Source organism: Lathamus discolor, chromosome 4 (genome assembly GCF_037157495.1).
Source record: "Lathamus discolor isolate bLatDis1 chromosome 4, bLatDis1.hap1, whole genome shotgun sequence".
Classification (NCBI taxonomy): Eukaryota; Metazoa; Chordata; class Aves; order Psittaciformes; family Psittacidae; genus Lathamus; species Lathamus discolor.
The window spans coordinates 31669832-31686150 of record NC_088887.1 but is presented as its reverse complement, the minus strand read 5'-3'; the positions used below and the strand labels follow the sequence as shown (position 1 = coordinate 31686150).

The 16319-nt window shown below is 50.9% G+C and overlaps 1 protein-coding gene across 2 annotated transcripts in view; it reads left to right on the top strand.

The window, feature by feature from the left end:
* Window positions 1-16319, top strand: part of RUNX1 (RUNX family transcription factor 1) — a 171180-nt gene that overhangs the window by 80491 nt on the left and 74370 nt on the right. For both annotated transcript variants that reach the window (XM_065676913.1, XM_065676912.1), the window contains exon 3: window positions 14527-14780. In XM_065676913.1, the coding sequence (XP_065532985.1) occupies window positions 14527-14780 (254 nt within the window). The remainder of the gene's footprint in view (window positions 1-14526; window positions 14781-16319) is intronic.

The window sequence follows — 16319 nt, the reverse complement described above, 5'->3', positions numbered from 1 at the left end:
CTCAAGCAGGGTCACCCAGAGCTGGCTGCCCGGGACAAGTATGAGCCTCAAGTTAGAAACATTTGCTGTATTTTAGATTCCACTTTTAACAGATGCAGGTGTCGGCAGAACACCAAAGATGCAGTAGACGAATAGAATGTTAAATCAACATTAAGAGACATTGTTTGCACAGTGCATAGACTACACTACCTTTGTTTAATATTGTCATGCGCATGATTTAGTGGTGGTAATTCACACCTAAAAATCGTGCAAGAATGCTTTGTGTTGGCTAAGAAGGGTTTAAACATATTGCTACGTCTGTTGCCTAACAAAGCTAAAGCTATGGCATTTACAGTCCCTAATTTCATAACTGTGCAAATGAACTAGAGGAAAAACAGATTAAAATATTCTGTTCTCTTTAAAAAGAACTTGCCAATTCATAGGCAGCACATTGTGCCACTGGGTATCATGTGCAACATCTGTAAATGGAAAGCAGTAGACGAATAAGATCTTAAGCTAATCTTGCTAAGCTTTGTTCACTCTACAGCAAATTTCCTTTTAAAAGAGTTGTGCATTGTAGTTGGTATTCAGGGAGTCATTTATTGTGACTTGCTGGAAAGAATATTTCATGCTCTTGAATATTCCATAAGGTTAGGGTATATTTCAGGGCACATTTGTAACAAGACTGATGTTAAAGATATGGAATTACAGCTTTTCTTCTCACCTACCCTGACACAAATCAGGACCCACAGCTAGAAGTGAGTAAGCAGAAAACCAGGCTCATGGAGGACTTTGTAGCTGATGGAACATGGGAGGCATCAGGTTTTGTTAAATCCTGCTAGATATCATCCTACTGCATGGCACTTTCAGGACTGGGAGGACAGCCCTAAGGTGTTCCAAGCCCAGCATCATTGCCATGGGACCAGGAGGCATCAAAAGGGAAGAGGCAAAGGATGGCAGGCTTCCTCAGCATCCCCACTGGGGACACACAGGGAGACCTGACTCACCTCATCTGCTCCCTTCCCTTTCCCCAAACCACACTCTGTTCTCTTGCTGGAGCACAGATTTCATCTTAGACAAGTGGGAGCGGAGGCTTTGATAACCGAGTTGCACCTCATCATGACCTGGGGAAATCTGTGGTTGAGATCAAAGGCAGCAGATGACATACCTGGTAAATTAAAAATGCTTAAGAAAAAAACCACCCAAGAGGAGTAGCGATGATTTCCATTAAAACAAAGGGACACTTTTGAAGCGATTATTTGCACCTGTTTCAAGTCCAATTACTGGTGGTGAGTGATGTCAGACTGACAGCCCTGGAAATGCTGCCTTCAGCCTCCGTGGGAGCAGCAGTCTGTTCCCAAACCGGCCACAAGTCCTGTAGCAGAGCAGCCTCGGGAGGTCCAGCTTTGCCAAAGCTGATGCTCAGGGCAGACCTGCTTCCTGTCACACGGGTGGCTGGGCTGTCCAAACACCCACAGACCTCCCACTGGGCACTCATACATCAGTCTTCTTCCAAGGGAAGGCAAAGCACGGGGAGGGAGGCTGTTCATGTCCTGTCACATCCCATCACACCTGCCATGCTTGCAGGTCATAAGGTTCAGGGATGCCTTTGACATCCCCTCTGGCTTAGTGGCTGCCGGAAGGAAGATCCCAATGATTAATGAACAGAGGCCATTCCTCTGTACCCTGTGGAGCCCATGTGCCCTGTATCAGCCATGCAAGAGACCAGCTGTTATGGTTTAATCCCAGCTGGCAACTAAGTGCCATGCAGCCACTTGTTCACTTCCCACACATACACTGGGATGGGAAGAGAATTGGAAAAAGGTATAAGGCATGGGTTGAGATAAGAAGTTTAATAATTAAAATAAGGTATGATATAATACCACTACTACTAACAATAAGGAAAAGGGGATTAGGAAAGAGAGGGGGAAAGCAAAGTAAAAAAAAACACAACAAACAACGATGCACAATACAGTTGCTCACCACCTGCTGACTGATGCTTAGCCCATCCCTGAGCAGCAATCAGCCCCTCCTGGTCAAGTCCCCCCTGTTTCTATACGGAGCATAATGTTCCATAGGGGTGTAGAATACCTATTTGCCTAGTGCAGGTCAGCTGTCCTGTCTCTGCTCCCTCCTCACTGGCACAGCATGAGAGATTGAAAAGTCCTTGATCAGGGTATGCACTACTTGGCAACAACTAAAACATCGGTGTGTTGTCAGCATTGTTCTCAGACTAAAGCCAAAACACAGCTACTGGGAAAAAAATTAACTCTATCCCTGGTGAAACCAGGCCATCAGTCCAGCCATGTCCTAGGACTTGTAAGGAGGGAGCCCCATGACTTTGCCAGGAAGCCTCTCCCCACTTCCCCTGCCCTCACTGGTGGAGAGGTGATCTTTACTTTCCCCCATAAGTTAGCAGTCATTTCGCCCCATCTGTCCAAATGTCATGAACCTCCTATGCTCCACAAAAGGTGTCCACGCAGAGTGAAGTATTGACCAGCACTGGACATGGGCTGGGGTTTGCCCACCAGTCTGAGCAGAGGCATACTGTCATACCCTGCCTGGAGGTTGCTTTTTAAAGTAGAAATTTACACTAGAGTTAAATGAGGATTTAAGCTACAGGGAGCTGAAGGAACAGCAGCTTAAACAGGGACAATGCTGAAAAGGGACTGGTCTTAATGACAGTGACACTGCGACAGAGAGTGACACGGACAGTGATGCTGAGACTAAAGAATGAGCTGCCTTTCGTATACATTAAAAATGAGCCCATCCCTAGTACTGCTGTGCTAGGGTATGCAGACCTGTTTTGAGTTATCCTTAGGGATTTAAGGATAGGTCCAGTGCCACCAGAAGATCCTCACAGTGGTCTGTAAAAGGGCTCCAAATACCCTATCATGGGCATGAATGTCTCGACAAGTCCTCATTTAACTGACTGACACAGACGGTTCCTGCAAACATTTGCACCAGCTTAGGTGTCCCCTGAAATAATCAAATTGCAAACCAGTTTCATGGGTTAGGCTGTAATTGCAGTACCAAAAGAAAGTAACACTGAAAAAAAAAATGGAAAAGGAATGAAACAATTTGGAAAAAAATTTTGTCCTTAGACTAACAAAAAATAAAACCCCGGGGACGGCACATTTTGAAAGGAACACAGATTCTGGCCTGCAGACCTCCCGCTTCCCCTGCTTGTACCACCATGGATGTCATGTAAGATTCTAGTGAAGGCAATATATCTAGCTGTAACTGTCATTTACAAACCTTAGGGCAATCCAGGGAAGAGATACACAGACATCCAAAGACAGAGTTTCATTTATTATACACAGGCATCACTATCAGTTGGTTGGCACAAGCATTGCTTTGCCAGCGAGACCAGCTGAGCATCATGTCCTTTCACTAGTCGTTAGAAGCAAGTAACATTCAGCATCTACATATAGCTCTGAGCAGCTGATATTGAAGCATCATTAACAGGGAGAGGTCTTACAACACTGGGACTGTACATCCTACATAAAGCATGTCACGCACACACCTGTGCAAGATATTTCCGGTAAATTTATATTATCAAACCCAAAGGAAAACTATAACCTTACGCAGTGATAAGAGCAACTTGGTCTAGTGGAAAACATCCCTGCCCATGGCAGGGGAGTGGGAAATAGATTTAAGGTACTTTCCAACCCTAATTATTCTATGATTCTATGCTGCTTTTTCCTAGGCCCTGTCTTACGAGCACATGCGCATCCTAAAACTGAAAATGTGTTCTACTAGGAGTTCAGCAGAAGATTATATGTGTCTATGTAGCAAATGCTAGTGCTGCCTTAGAAGTAAGAGGCTTTTCAGCTGGAGTTTTTATTATTAATCAGAATCAAAATGATCCAAATATTTTTCTATTTATATTTCTGTCAATAAGGTCTATACCAAGAGTGCCTGACAATTTGAACCTTTTCCAACTGCTAGCCCACACACCCTACAGCTGATGAACTGGTCTGTATGGGATGGCTGCTCCCCACTGAGTGCAAGGCAGCTGGTACAGGGCTGTCACCAGCAAACCCAAGCTCAGACCAGCTAAGCGCAGGCAGAGTCAGGTGCAGGTGGGATGTTAAGTGGAGAAGAAACAATTTAGGAGATTAACTTGTGGCTTTGTCTGTGGCTGCGAGAATGCATTAGTGCTGCAGAGTGTGGTTAATAGTGCCTTCGTGTCTCAGTCAGGCTTTTCTTCTTCCTTCCCCGGTTCAACCAAGGGATATTGTGGTGCAAGTCCCAAGCATGATCGCCCTGACAGCTCAGAAGCAGAACCCTTTTCTGCATTAAGTCATTGTTTTGTGTATGAAGTCATAGCTGTGCTGAGGAGGGTTAAACATAAAGTGTGCTGGCCAGTGCAGAGCTGGGAGCGAGATCACAGTCATTCCGTTGACACCAGTTTGCCAGGCAGCTACTGGAACTGCTCTGCAAACTCACTGCATGGAGCACTCCCACATGGGCAGTGAATGAGCTACCAGCATTTACCCCGCCACCAATCACCAATGGGTGATGGAACAAGGGGAAACAGAGAGAGAAATAAAACCCATCCTGACCCTTAAAAATAAGAGACGAAGGGCAGGAAGAGACAGGAGGAGCAGAGAAAAGCCATCCCTTCACAGAATGCCTTTCCTAATGAAGTATCTCAGCACCACAGTGTCATACTGGGAATGACATTAACATTTCCTTTGAAACTTCCTGTTTCATCATTCAAGTGTGTCACAGTTTCTAAATGATGAAAACAGCCTAGGAAGAAGAAAAAGAATGCAGTTAGCATCCAGTGTTGCAAGACCACAACTTTCCTTCTGCCAAGCCTGGGAGGGAGGGAGCCTCCTCTGGAAACCGTCCCTCTTCCTTTCTGTTATGCTGTCAGGAGCCCCTCTTCCTTATGATCAAAGCATCTCTGCAACTTGTTGACCTGAACAACAAATCCCTTGTGCAGAAGGATAATGGAAGGACACTTTGTGATTGAAAAATCTTCCTGTCTTAATTTCACTGTCTCAAATTTGGGCCAAAGTTAGTGGTGATTTAGGCTTCTGTACAAAGTTTTTCTCTCTCTTATTTATTTGCAGATAACCAATGTTTATGTCAGAGAACTCTCATGTAATTGAGGGGTTTTTTACTGGCAGAATGAGTCGAGAGGCCATGGATGATGTCCCAGAACTTCCCTGATCAGCAGTAAAGTGCAGTGGGGGTGCCTGGGGAAGGAGCTATGTTCCAAGAATACACCAAGGCTTTCAATCTCCTGCCTATGACCCCGTAGGAACTTTTGCAATCATTTATAATTCATACTTAATTTGGACTGAAAACCAAACCAACTGACTCAAAAAAAGGCAAACCCATACTAAGTAATTTGGATCAAACGCAGTGTGAATGCTATCATTACATTCTGCCTATTGGCACCACAGCTAGAGTAAATCATTTTTCCTAGGCTGAGTACATTTGGCTACCTGAATCTCACTCAAGTCTGTCACCACTAACTGCAGAAGCAAAGTCTGTGCCTACCTGCGCAGCTCCTGGCATAAATCAAAATGCGATCAGGGTTTCTCCAGTACAAACTGAGCTCTCCAGAGCACTCAGGGCCAGCTGACAGCCGAGCTGCAGCTCCTATCTGCCAGCATGCCCTCACCTTCAGAGGGTCTGGAGGGAGGAATAAAGTAGTTATATTAATTCTGTGCCATCTGCAGAATCCTCCTTATGCCAGAGTGTTTCCCTGCTGTCAAGGTGGGTCAGATTTGCAGCCCTTTTAAAAGTCCTGAACCAAAGGAGACAGAGTTCTTTCTTTTCCTAACTTTTTTCCCCAGTTTTCTGGTACGAGGCATCTGTAGTGCTCCTACCAGAGCAGAAGATCAAAAGCCCAAATGTTACAATTAGTGCTGGAGGTTGTTATGATGTGAACCTGAGTACCTAAAATGCCACAGAAAATCCTAGGTGTGGGTGATGTTATCTGCACTAATCTAGGCATGTAATGAGCATAGTATAATGGTACACAATGCGTATTTTTTAAGACTCCAAACCAGCAAGTACTTATACCAGATGGCAGCTTTTCAACAATTCCCTTCTCCACCCCATACTCCCAAGTATTTCACATAATTGGCTTCTCCTCTAGGGATTAGCCACAGCAGAATTATATTAAATGACTAATTTTCCTCACTTAGCTTTCCCCCACCCCCCTTTTAATTTTGAAGAGAGAAATCATCCAAAAGCACTGAGTGTTTGTGTGTGTCCCTGTTCTCCAGCCCTCTAGAATGGCCCCAAAATCATCCGGGCTTCTAGGTCATGCAGTACATCCTGGTGCTTCTTGGCTTCGCTTCTACTACTTCTTAAACTTTCCCCTCCAAGGTGCTTGTCAAGCTCTGACTTGAAAAGTTCAAGTGATGTTGAATCTGCAGCTTCCCTGGGAGCGTATCCTCCTGCCTATTTGATCTTAGGATCAACTTTGCCCCTGCTCTTAAATCTGAACTCATTTTACTTCAGTTGGCATCTGTTATTTCTTGTCTTATCATTTTTAGCTAATGAAAACATTCCCTCCCCTTCCTCTTCATAGTTGTCTTTCATGTACTTGTAAACCACAGTCATGCTGTCCCCTTGGCTTCCCTTTTGCTCCAAATTATATGTATGCGTTTAATTCCTTTAATCTTTCCATATAGGTAGTTCCTTTCAGACCCTTAATCACCATAGTTGCCCTCCTCTGTAATCTCTCTCATTCACTGATACACAGCCAGAAACACAGTGGCTAGGACAAAATCTGTTGTTCCCCCTGGGACTTGAGTGCTGAGAAAGCAAGACTGGGTGCTCTCTCAGCTCTAGACATGACCCCTTTGCTTCTGCACCTCCAGGTAGCCTATTCTGCTTACCCAAATCCCACCCGAACTGCACAGTGCCCCCTTTCATGGGGAGCATACACAAGACAGACCGATGACAGGTATTTTACAGTGGAAACTTTAACCCAGTCTTCACTCTTACCCACAAGTTTACCAACAGCTGTGTAAGAACAAGGAGAAAGCCATCATACTGGACATATTCTAGTGAATATTTTTAAAGCCAGACTGCGATGCTCCCTGTGAAGCAGAGGAGGAGAGAGGCACCCCCTGCCCTGTGCCTGGTCCCGCTGCCCCTGGATCTGGGTGGTAGCAGCAAGCAGACACTGCTCACCTTTTGCTGTCACACACCCACAGCAGGTGAGCACAAGAATGAGCCAAGCCTTGGCTTTGGCCCTCAACAAACCTCCCAGAAGAGCTGAGCTGGCCTAACTAAGCGGGATAAGGGAGTGGGGAGCATCAACAGGGGTTGCTGCTGCAGTAACTTCGTGATTATTGAATGTCCCTCTTGGGGAAATGAGGAGGAAGGATGCTGTGGAGAAATGTCTCCAGAGGTGGTGGCACTAGTGAGGTGCTGCAATCACTCACATAGTTGGGCACACTGCATTGCTGGACATTGAGTTTGCATTCATGCTGGTAGGAAGAGTCAGCTGAATTGTGTTTCACCACTCATCCTATTAGGGTTCTTCCCCACTGGGAGCTCATCCTCTGGCTGGTGATTTGACCCATTCCTTCCACTGACCCAGTAAACCATAGGAGGACCTCTATAGCTGGGGTTAATGCTGGATGCAAATTCATAGTTTAGCCTCTCCTGAAAACTGTCCATCCCAAGGTGTACCCTACTTCCCGCCCATTGCTGCCACCAGTTGATAGTTGAAGTCACGAGAGATGTAGCTCTCTGGGTTGCAGTTTCTGAATGATGAGGGAGGTAAAACAGTGAAAGATGGCTTCTTTCATATGTAGGTCCATGTATGTGCATGTATGCTTCTGGTAACATGCTGACTATTCAGGCAAATCATTCCCCATGCCCTCAAAACAAGAGTCATGTCTACCTTCTAAAATACTATGAGTGACAAGAGCATGGATTTGCCTATTTGAAAAGAAGAAGGCTCTCAGCTTCTCCCTAGGAAGAACGAGACAGGCTTTTGACCACTGTTACCACCTGGAGGTCCTAAAGAGGATGGAGAGTCCTTGGGAATTTTTTCAGTGGTGAAGTTGGGTCACAAGTAATTAGATGCTCAGGTTAAAGATAGCAAATGAATACGTTATTTCATTTTTCCTCACAACCCCTCTGCTTTACATAAACTGAGCTGCAGCCAGTTTCCCTCCTTCCAAAGCAAATAACCTTCTATTAGTTAACAGAGATCAAAGATGGGATCCCTGGAGGGGGTTCCCTGAAACAGAGGAAAGTCAAGACACCATACACCTGTGCAGTTCTGGCCACATCTCCCCTGCATCATGCTGACCATCTCACATCTCGTTCTTGGTGGCAGCATACATGCACTTTACACACCAGGCTAAAATATGCACATTTCTTTGTGTGTGGAAGATCACTGCAGGAATTAAGGAGAATCTTGCCTTTTTCTTTACTGGCTACTTTTCTCTGTGCAATGTTTCGTTATTCCTGTAGTCCAAAAGTCATTTATTATAGCAATTTTTTTTTCAGGTCAGTCGGTGGCATTATCCACATTGGTAAATGCTATTCAATAAATATTTGCAGGGGCAATTCAGAAGCCTGATCATACAAATTTCATTCACAGGCATTAACACAGGTTTGTCAGCGGTAGCAACAAGGCATGCTTACACCACTATAAACATCTTAGTATGTATATTAAATTAATTCAGGTGCAAGTGGTAGGAGCTGACCCACTGAATAATGCCACCTTAAGCCCAGATGCTCCAAACAATTAAGTGCATGTGTAAGTGCACTCCCCAAAGAGATTTCTATTGCATTCAGCAGAAACGCTGCTAAGAATAGGGTTGGGCATGTTTTTAAGTGCTGGCAAGATCAGGGTCTGTAGTCAGTTCTCCCAGTTTGTGCTCACATGGTACGTATGCCAGCACTGTTACGGTCTGCATTTTTTCTCCTTTAGCAAACTGGTTTGTTGCTTGCCTTGTGCAAGTTTTCTCCTGTCCTGCTCAAATCCAAACCCTTGTAAACAAGTGTCCATTGCTGCCTACTTGGCCAGGGTATATTTACCTGTGCAGTGGGAACTTGCATTGCGTTCAGGCTCTAATTCACCCTTTGCAATTTAGGCTGTTTAAAATTCATCCCTAAATTGCTGCTCCCTCTCTCATATTTCCGAAGCTTTTGCTTAACTGTATTATGTAAAAAGCTCGGTGCTTTGTGGTCGAGTAATCCTGTACGACAGAGGCAAAACCGGGTAGATAGAGATTCACTTGTGGTTTGTTTACAGCTGTAATAAATTGATGTCAAAATACAAATGTAAGCGGTGCTGAATGTGATTTGGTGAAGTTATAACACTGGTTGCAGTTCGCTCTCCAAAAGGATTCCTACACAAAAGCATGACTGTTCGAGAGCATCTCGTAGAGTCAGGGATGCTAAAAAGCCTTACCATGTGAGAAGAAACATCAGCCCTAAATACCCTGCCTCCTTTCCTTACTTTGCCTTATCACTGATACGCCAGCAACCTGCTTAACTCATTCTTTCCCATTCTTCCAGAGTACCTGCACGGGTTGTAGTAAGCGGACAGTAAAATCCTATGGGAGTTCCTCTCTTTGTCATGCAAAAATAGTATTAGGAGGAAGACGATAAATTGAATTAGCTAAACTAATTAGAGAGGGCGAGGGGGAAAGGCAACCTCCCAAAAAACAACAATCCACGCATAGTTAATGTTAACAGGCATGTAAAATATTTATCTCGATCTGTATCAAAATATTCTCGACACAGTATTTCCTTGTCCAACCTCTCTTTACTTAACTTACCTGCAAAAGCTTAGCTTCTGTGTAGTTAAAAAAGAACACTGTCACCTTTAGTCTACATGAACGTCCTTCATCTCAGCATTAATAATGCTGTCGAGTTACAGAGAACTGTAAGAATGTAGTATTTTCTGTGTCTTCTGTTAAATCGTGGCATTTTGCACCTTTCTGATTATCCACGTGTGTAATAAATCAGGTTTATTTTGTATTTATAATAAGGAGTTCAGATTAAGACGGGATGAAAAACAGCGAGTGAAATTCGGCTCAATATACTTCTTAATTTAAACATAAAATAATCCCTACTTCTTGACTAAAAAAAACCCAAACAACCAAAGACTATATGCGTATTTACACATTTTAGGCGATGTATGTAGATGTATGTGCATCAGTAAAGTAACTCTTCTTATCTCTACAATGTCCGTAAAAAGTTACCGGCCACTAATATACCCCAGATGCCTTTTAAGCTGTCGTTTATAACAGCCGTTTGTCTGTATAATTATTTTTTCCCCTTAAAACAGAAACTTCTCCCTAATAATTTAAATTCGGAGTAAATTTCATACAAGAAAGGAGCAACCGTGTAAGAGACAGAATTTAAAAAAATGGAAAAAAAAAAAAAAAAAAAAGAGAGAAAACCACACACAAACCATAGAAATTTGGTGTTAAGCAGAAAGCTTTCTGCACGAAGCTCGGCTGCTTAAGACGGAGACCCGTTGCAAGCGGGGTACGAGAGCGAGCTGAGCTCCATCGAGCTCCGCTGCTATCGACGCCGCGATTTAGGGAAAAGAAGGGCATGGCACTAAGAACCCGCGTCCTTTGGCAGAGGGGAAGGAGTGGGATGACGCGAGGGTGATGCAAGGATGAAGCTGTAACAGCCCTGCAATGGGCAACTCGGGACTCGGCGCCGCCTCAAGGGACCCGGGGCAGAGGGGTTTCAATAGGAGCCTTGCACTCTCACGCAGAGGGGCAGTTGCTCCTTACCCGCACTGGAGGTGTGCGCGTAAACTTACATCTGACACTCGTACCCAAAATTCGGTGGGAAGCGGCTGCGCCGCTCCCCGAACCCAGTTTGGCTGCTCGGGTCTAGGCGCAAGCAGCCCCGGCCGCAGCGCATCCCTCTACCTGCGGCCGGCTCCAGGGAGCCAAGAGCCAGGTTCTAGTGCCCCATACGCTCAGCCCGCTTGCGGCGTAACTGCGTGTCAGCCGGGTAGCGTACATGGCAGGAGCTCGCAGGTCGCGGTGTGCCAAAACGCGGTTTCCCTAATTCCAGAGCGTTTCCAAAGCGTGTGTCGTCAAACCCGAGGATCCCCGACGTCCTGTCCTCGACCCGCCCCGCGCGCCCCGGTGGGGAAGCCGCCGGGGGCTCCGGGCCAGCAGCCGCTCAAAGCAGCTCTCTCCGCGGAGCGGCGTCCCAGGGGATACGACGGGCCTGGACGGCAGACCCCGCTAGGCTCTGGAGGGGACGGGCCGCGCTGGCCGAGCAGGCAACGACCGCCTTCCCCGGGGGTCGCCCCACGGCCTCTGTCATCCCCCCGGGTGCCCTCCGCCGTGCTGACGGCGGGCGGCGGGCCCCCTCTGCCGGCCCCGCCGCAGAGCTGCACCGAGGGCAGCCCCGGGGGCAGCCCTCGCCGCCGCCTTGCGCAAGGCCCTTCGGCGGGCAGCAGCGGCGAGCAGCAGCCCCGGCCTTCTCCGCGGTCCTCTCCCATCCCGGCTCCCCGGGTGCAGTCCCCTCGGCGGCAGCGCCCACCCCACGGCCGCACTGCCCCCCGCCCCGCCGCAGCTGCTGTCGCTCCCCTTCAAAGCCCGCTGGCCCCGGGGGGAGCGAGGCGGCCGCGGCTGCTGAGCTGGCGGAGGCGGCGTCCTGCGGGTGGCCGTGGGGAGGGGCGGCCGTGCCGGCACACGGCGGGACCGCGGCGGGGAGAGGAGGCAACACGTGGGGGGGCGAGGGGTGGGAAGTTTGACGGAGGGAACCCTGAGCCCGGGCCAAGAGCACGCCGCGACGGCGGCAGCGGGTCGGGAGCGCCCCGTTCCCAGCCTGGGTTACGCCAGAGGCGAGCCCACGACGTCCGCGGTCGCACCATAAACTAAGACAGAAAACCACCAAAACCAAAAAACAAACCAACTCCAGCTCTGCCCGAAAGGACAGCCACGCCTCCACCCAGCATCCTCGCTACCGGCTCCGCGGGCCCACGCTGGCTGGTGGGGCAGCAGCCGCCAGCCCGGAGCTGCCCGCCCGCGGGCCCGGCTTCGGCAGCGCTTGCGTCGAGAGGGGCGAATGTGCCGAGGCTGAGGGCCCGGCGGCCGCCCCGACAACTAGAGCGGCGATGGGCGCCCCTCGGGGCCGCGTCCTTGCCCGGGGGCGAGAAGCAGTAGGGCGGGCGGGGGACGCCAGCCCGGCGGCGGCCTCCTCTGGGGCCGCTGGCCCGGGTGCTCCCCCTCGGCGGGGAGAAAAAGCCCCGGAGCAAACGCTGCCGGGAGTTCGCCCGGAGGGGGCGCGGGGCTACCCGGCGGGGTGCGGCGTCTGCGGCGCTGCAGGACGAGCCGCTCCTCAGGGACTGCTGGTCCGCAAGTGAAGAGCAAACCCGCACCAGGTGCAGACAGAGCCGCGGTCGCTCCGGCCGCCCCAAGCACCCCCCGCTAAACCGCAGGCGCGGAGCAACCTGCACACGGCCGCGTCGGGCTTCGGGGCCAGCGCCCTGGCTGCGGTGGGCCCGGGGAGCCGCGGCCTGCCTCTCCCCCCCCCTCCCTCGGGCTGGGTTGCTGTGATCGCGCCGTCCCGCCGACCCGGCGCTCACCCCCCGCGCCCCACGGTAGCGGCGGCGGCGGGCGCGCCAATTCCAGAAGACCCTGGCCCGCGGCCGCGCCCTGGCTGCTCCCGGAAAGAGCCGTGATTGGCCGGCGCCCTCCCCGTATGCAAAGCAGCCGGGGGAATGACATTCCTCCGCACTCCGCCCGCCGCAGCCGACTCGCTCCCGGCCACCTCCATTCATACAGGCGGCGGCAGCGGCGACGGGAGCGGGGCGCGGGGCGGACCCCAGCCCGGCCCTAAGCGGAGCGGCAGAGCCCGGCCCTGTTCGGCCCGGCCCGGCGGAGCGCCGGGCGCCGTGGTTGGCCGGGCGGGCGGCAGGAAGGCTGCGTTCCTGAGGCTCACGTGAAGACCCGAGAGCTCTCCGCTGTTGGAAATAGGCTTCCTCTGAGCGGTCGTCCCGGCTGGAGGCTGTCACTTCTAACCCTGGCTGGCAACTTCGGGGGCTTTGGTCTTCCCCGCTTCTTTCCGTCTCCGTGAGGGTGAGCGGCTCCTCCACCGCCCGCCCGCCTGCCGCCACCTCCTCTTTTGCGGAAGGAAAGCTTTCACTCGTTCAAAGTAGTGGTTTTGGGGTTTTTGGTATTCTTTTGTTTTCTTTTCCCTTAATCGGGTTGGGGTTTTGTTACTGCTGTTGGTGGTTGGTTGCTCTTGGTTTTCGGTGTGTGCGCGGGGGCTCTCCGCGCAGGCTGGCGGTAGCCGTCCCGCTGGCCGGAGGCGGCCGATGGAAAAGCCATGCTTCCGAAAGCAGCCTTCCACCTGCTGCTGCGGTTAAAATATTGTTAAGCAGCCGGTTCCTGTGGCCGAATTAGAGGAAGACCGCCTCAGATACCGAAAAAAAACCCAAACCAGAATTGGCAATGACTGCCGAAGTTGTTGCAGACTGTTGGTCTGACTGCTGAGGAGGACGTGAGTGGGAGAGAGAGAGCGCTGTTGCACACACAAAACCACAGAGAGAACCCACAATTTAACCAACATCCCCAAACCCAAGTTTTCAGCTGTGGACCTTTCAGCCTCAGAGCTTGAGATCGGCTGCGACCTTTCTTTAAATTGATGAAAGACGTTACACCAGAGACAAGTGCAAAGACAGATTTAAAGCTTGAATGCCATGCACTGAGCTTTCCGTTTTTATGTTTTCTTTTTGCGCAAAGATGATTGAAAGGTCATGACACGAGTACTCGTAGAGCACCGCGAACCAAACTACTGAAGCTCATTTTCAAGGCTGCTTGAAAAAAAAAAAGTCTCGCAGAGAACATTAATGGATTCCTGTTGTGTTTAAATTCTCTACAGATTATATTGTAAATATTTTATGAAGTACGGTATATGTGTGTGCGCGGGCGTGTGTGTACGTGAATATATAGATGCAGTCGTAGCCAGCTGACCTTTGATCAGGCAGTCTAGCTCGCCTACCGCCTTCTCTGAAGACTGACCCCGAAATTCCCTGTCTTAAAGAGCAACTTTTGCCTACGGAAGACGCTGATGTATTTCGTTTTCTCTTGGGACTGTAGAGAAATCACCTGGAAGAAACTGATAGGCAATTGACTCCCTGGGAAGCCCAGGCTTTGCATGTGTTTCTGACCACGTCTTGTATGTGACTTGCCTAAGTTTTTCCACGGTACTTGGGAGTTTGAAAAGAGCTTGTCCCCCGGTAACTTTGAGTAGATGCTCGGGCGTTGCGGTAGAGCCCCGCAAGGACGACCCCCCTTTCACTTATCGGATTAATGTGATCTGCTCTGCCGCGCCAGGAAGCCAAGAGTTAAGTCTCGGCGCGCTCGCTATCTCAGCCGCCTTCAGCAAAAAATTAACTTTGGGGACTGGCGTAGAAACAAGTTTCCCCCGGGTCCTCTGCCTGTATCCGTTTATGTTGGTCCCCAGAGAGCAGATCGCTGAAGAGTTCCGCTCGTTTCGCTGTTTTGTAAAAACTCTGTGGAGGTCTTTCACTCAAAAGGCTTGTTGTGATGCGTATCCCCGTAGATACCAGCACCAGCCGCCGCTTCACGCCGCCCTCCACCACGCTGAGCCCGGGGAAGATGACCGAGCCGCTGCCGCTGCCCGGCGCCGAGCACAGCGGCGCGCTGCCGGGGAAGCTACGCGGCGCCGACCGCAGCATGGTGGAGGTCCTGGCCGATCACCCCGGGGAGCTGGTGCGCACCGACAGCCCCAACTTCCTCTGCTCCGTGCTGCCCACCCACTGGCGCTGCAACAAGACGCTGCCCATCGCCTTCAAGGTACGTCCGCCGGCTCCCAAAATCGCGCTTCGGGGTGGGGGCAGGAGTGGCGGGGAGGGCAGGGCAGGGCAGGCTGGGGGGCACAGGGCGCGCATCCCCCGGCTCGAACCCGCATTCCGACCGGGCTCAGGGCGGGATGGCTCTCGGCGGCGGGGAGGACACGGCGGCGGGTCGCAGCCGGCTCCGCGCCTCCATGCTTCTATCCTTCCTTCTGTCCTCCCTTCTATCCTTCCTTCTGTCTTTCCTTCTGTCTTCCCATCTTTCCTTCCGCGGTCGCTGCGAGTCGCGGTGTGGCTCTCGCCCGGGCCCCGGGCAGCAGCAAGCGGCGGCAGCGGGGGCACGCAGTGGGCTGGGCGAGCTCCCCCTCTGCTGCCTCCCTCTGCTGCCCATTCATAACTTTGATAGTAAAAGGCGGTTCAGCTCGAGAGAGAAAAAGTGAAAAGGCAGAAGGCAAGGCCCGAGGAGTTTGGGTGCCCTAGGGACCAGGGCGCAGCGCGGTGCAGGCGGCTGCAGACGTCCTGGACCTGAAGGAGCCCCGGGCTCCCCCAGAAGTCGCCTGCAGTGGCGGCGGGTCCTTTTGCGGGCAGCCCCGCGGCGCAGCGCCTTGCCGGGGCTTCCGCCGGTGCTGACACCCGCCCGCTACCGGGGACGCACCGTCAGGTCCCGGTCGGGAGGCGCTGCGCTTCCCCCGGCCAGGCTGCCAGGAGCTCTGTGGAAAACACACGTTGCTTCTTTTGGCTGTTTCTAAAAGAATAGTAAATGTCAGGGCCTAGCCTGGACGGACCCTGCGACCGCTTGGATGTCCCTTGTTTCCTTTGCTAAATCCGTACTTGGTAGCCCAAGTAAATACGGAACCAAAGATGCGGGGAACAGACACCGGGCACCCCCTGCCACGGGCCGTCTCCGGCCGTGCTGCGGTACGGGGCCGGGGCTGCCGAGAGGTGCCCCCCGGCCGGCTGCCGGCAGGGAAGGAATTACTGCTGAGCTCTCCTCCCTCTCCCGGCCTGCTGTCCCGTTAGCAGGGTTCAAGTAAAATTCACCCCTCCGCACCCCTTTGATCACACTCTTTTTTGGCTTGGGTCTGTCGCAGACTTCTTGAATGCAGTGGGTTTCTTGCTACTGGTGTAGATACTTTTCCGAGCAGGGTAAGGAAAAGATAATTATTCTCGTTATCCTTTTCTCCGAGGAGGGAGCCGCAGAGACATGCAGCTCCTAGGAGCCTCGGGGTTAGATTTATGTTCGGGATTTGACTTCTTGCTTTCTTTTGCGGTCATTGCTAAACACCGGCCGCTTCAGCCCAACTTTTTTGGAGGCGAGCAGACCCCGGTCTTTCAGATGGCTTTTTGCGGGAAGAGAAACGAGGGAGAAGGGAATAAGATCACCTCCCAGAGTTTTGGGAAATCCCGCTCAGGAGGCGGGCGTCTTTAGGGAGAAGTGTGTCTAGAGAGTCTTCTTGGTTTACGCATATACGAGTCTGGGGAACGGGAGGAAGTAATCGTCAGGGTCGGTTCCTAAATTCACACGTTTAGATTAATTATT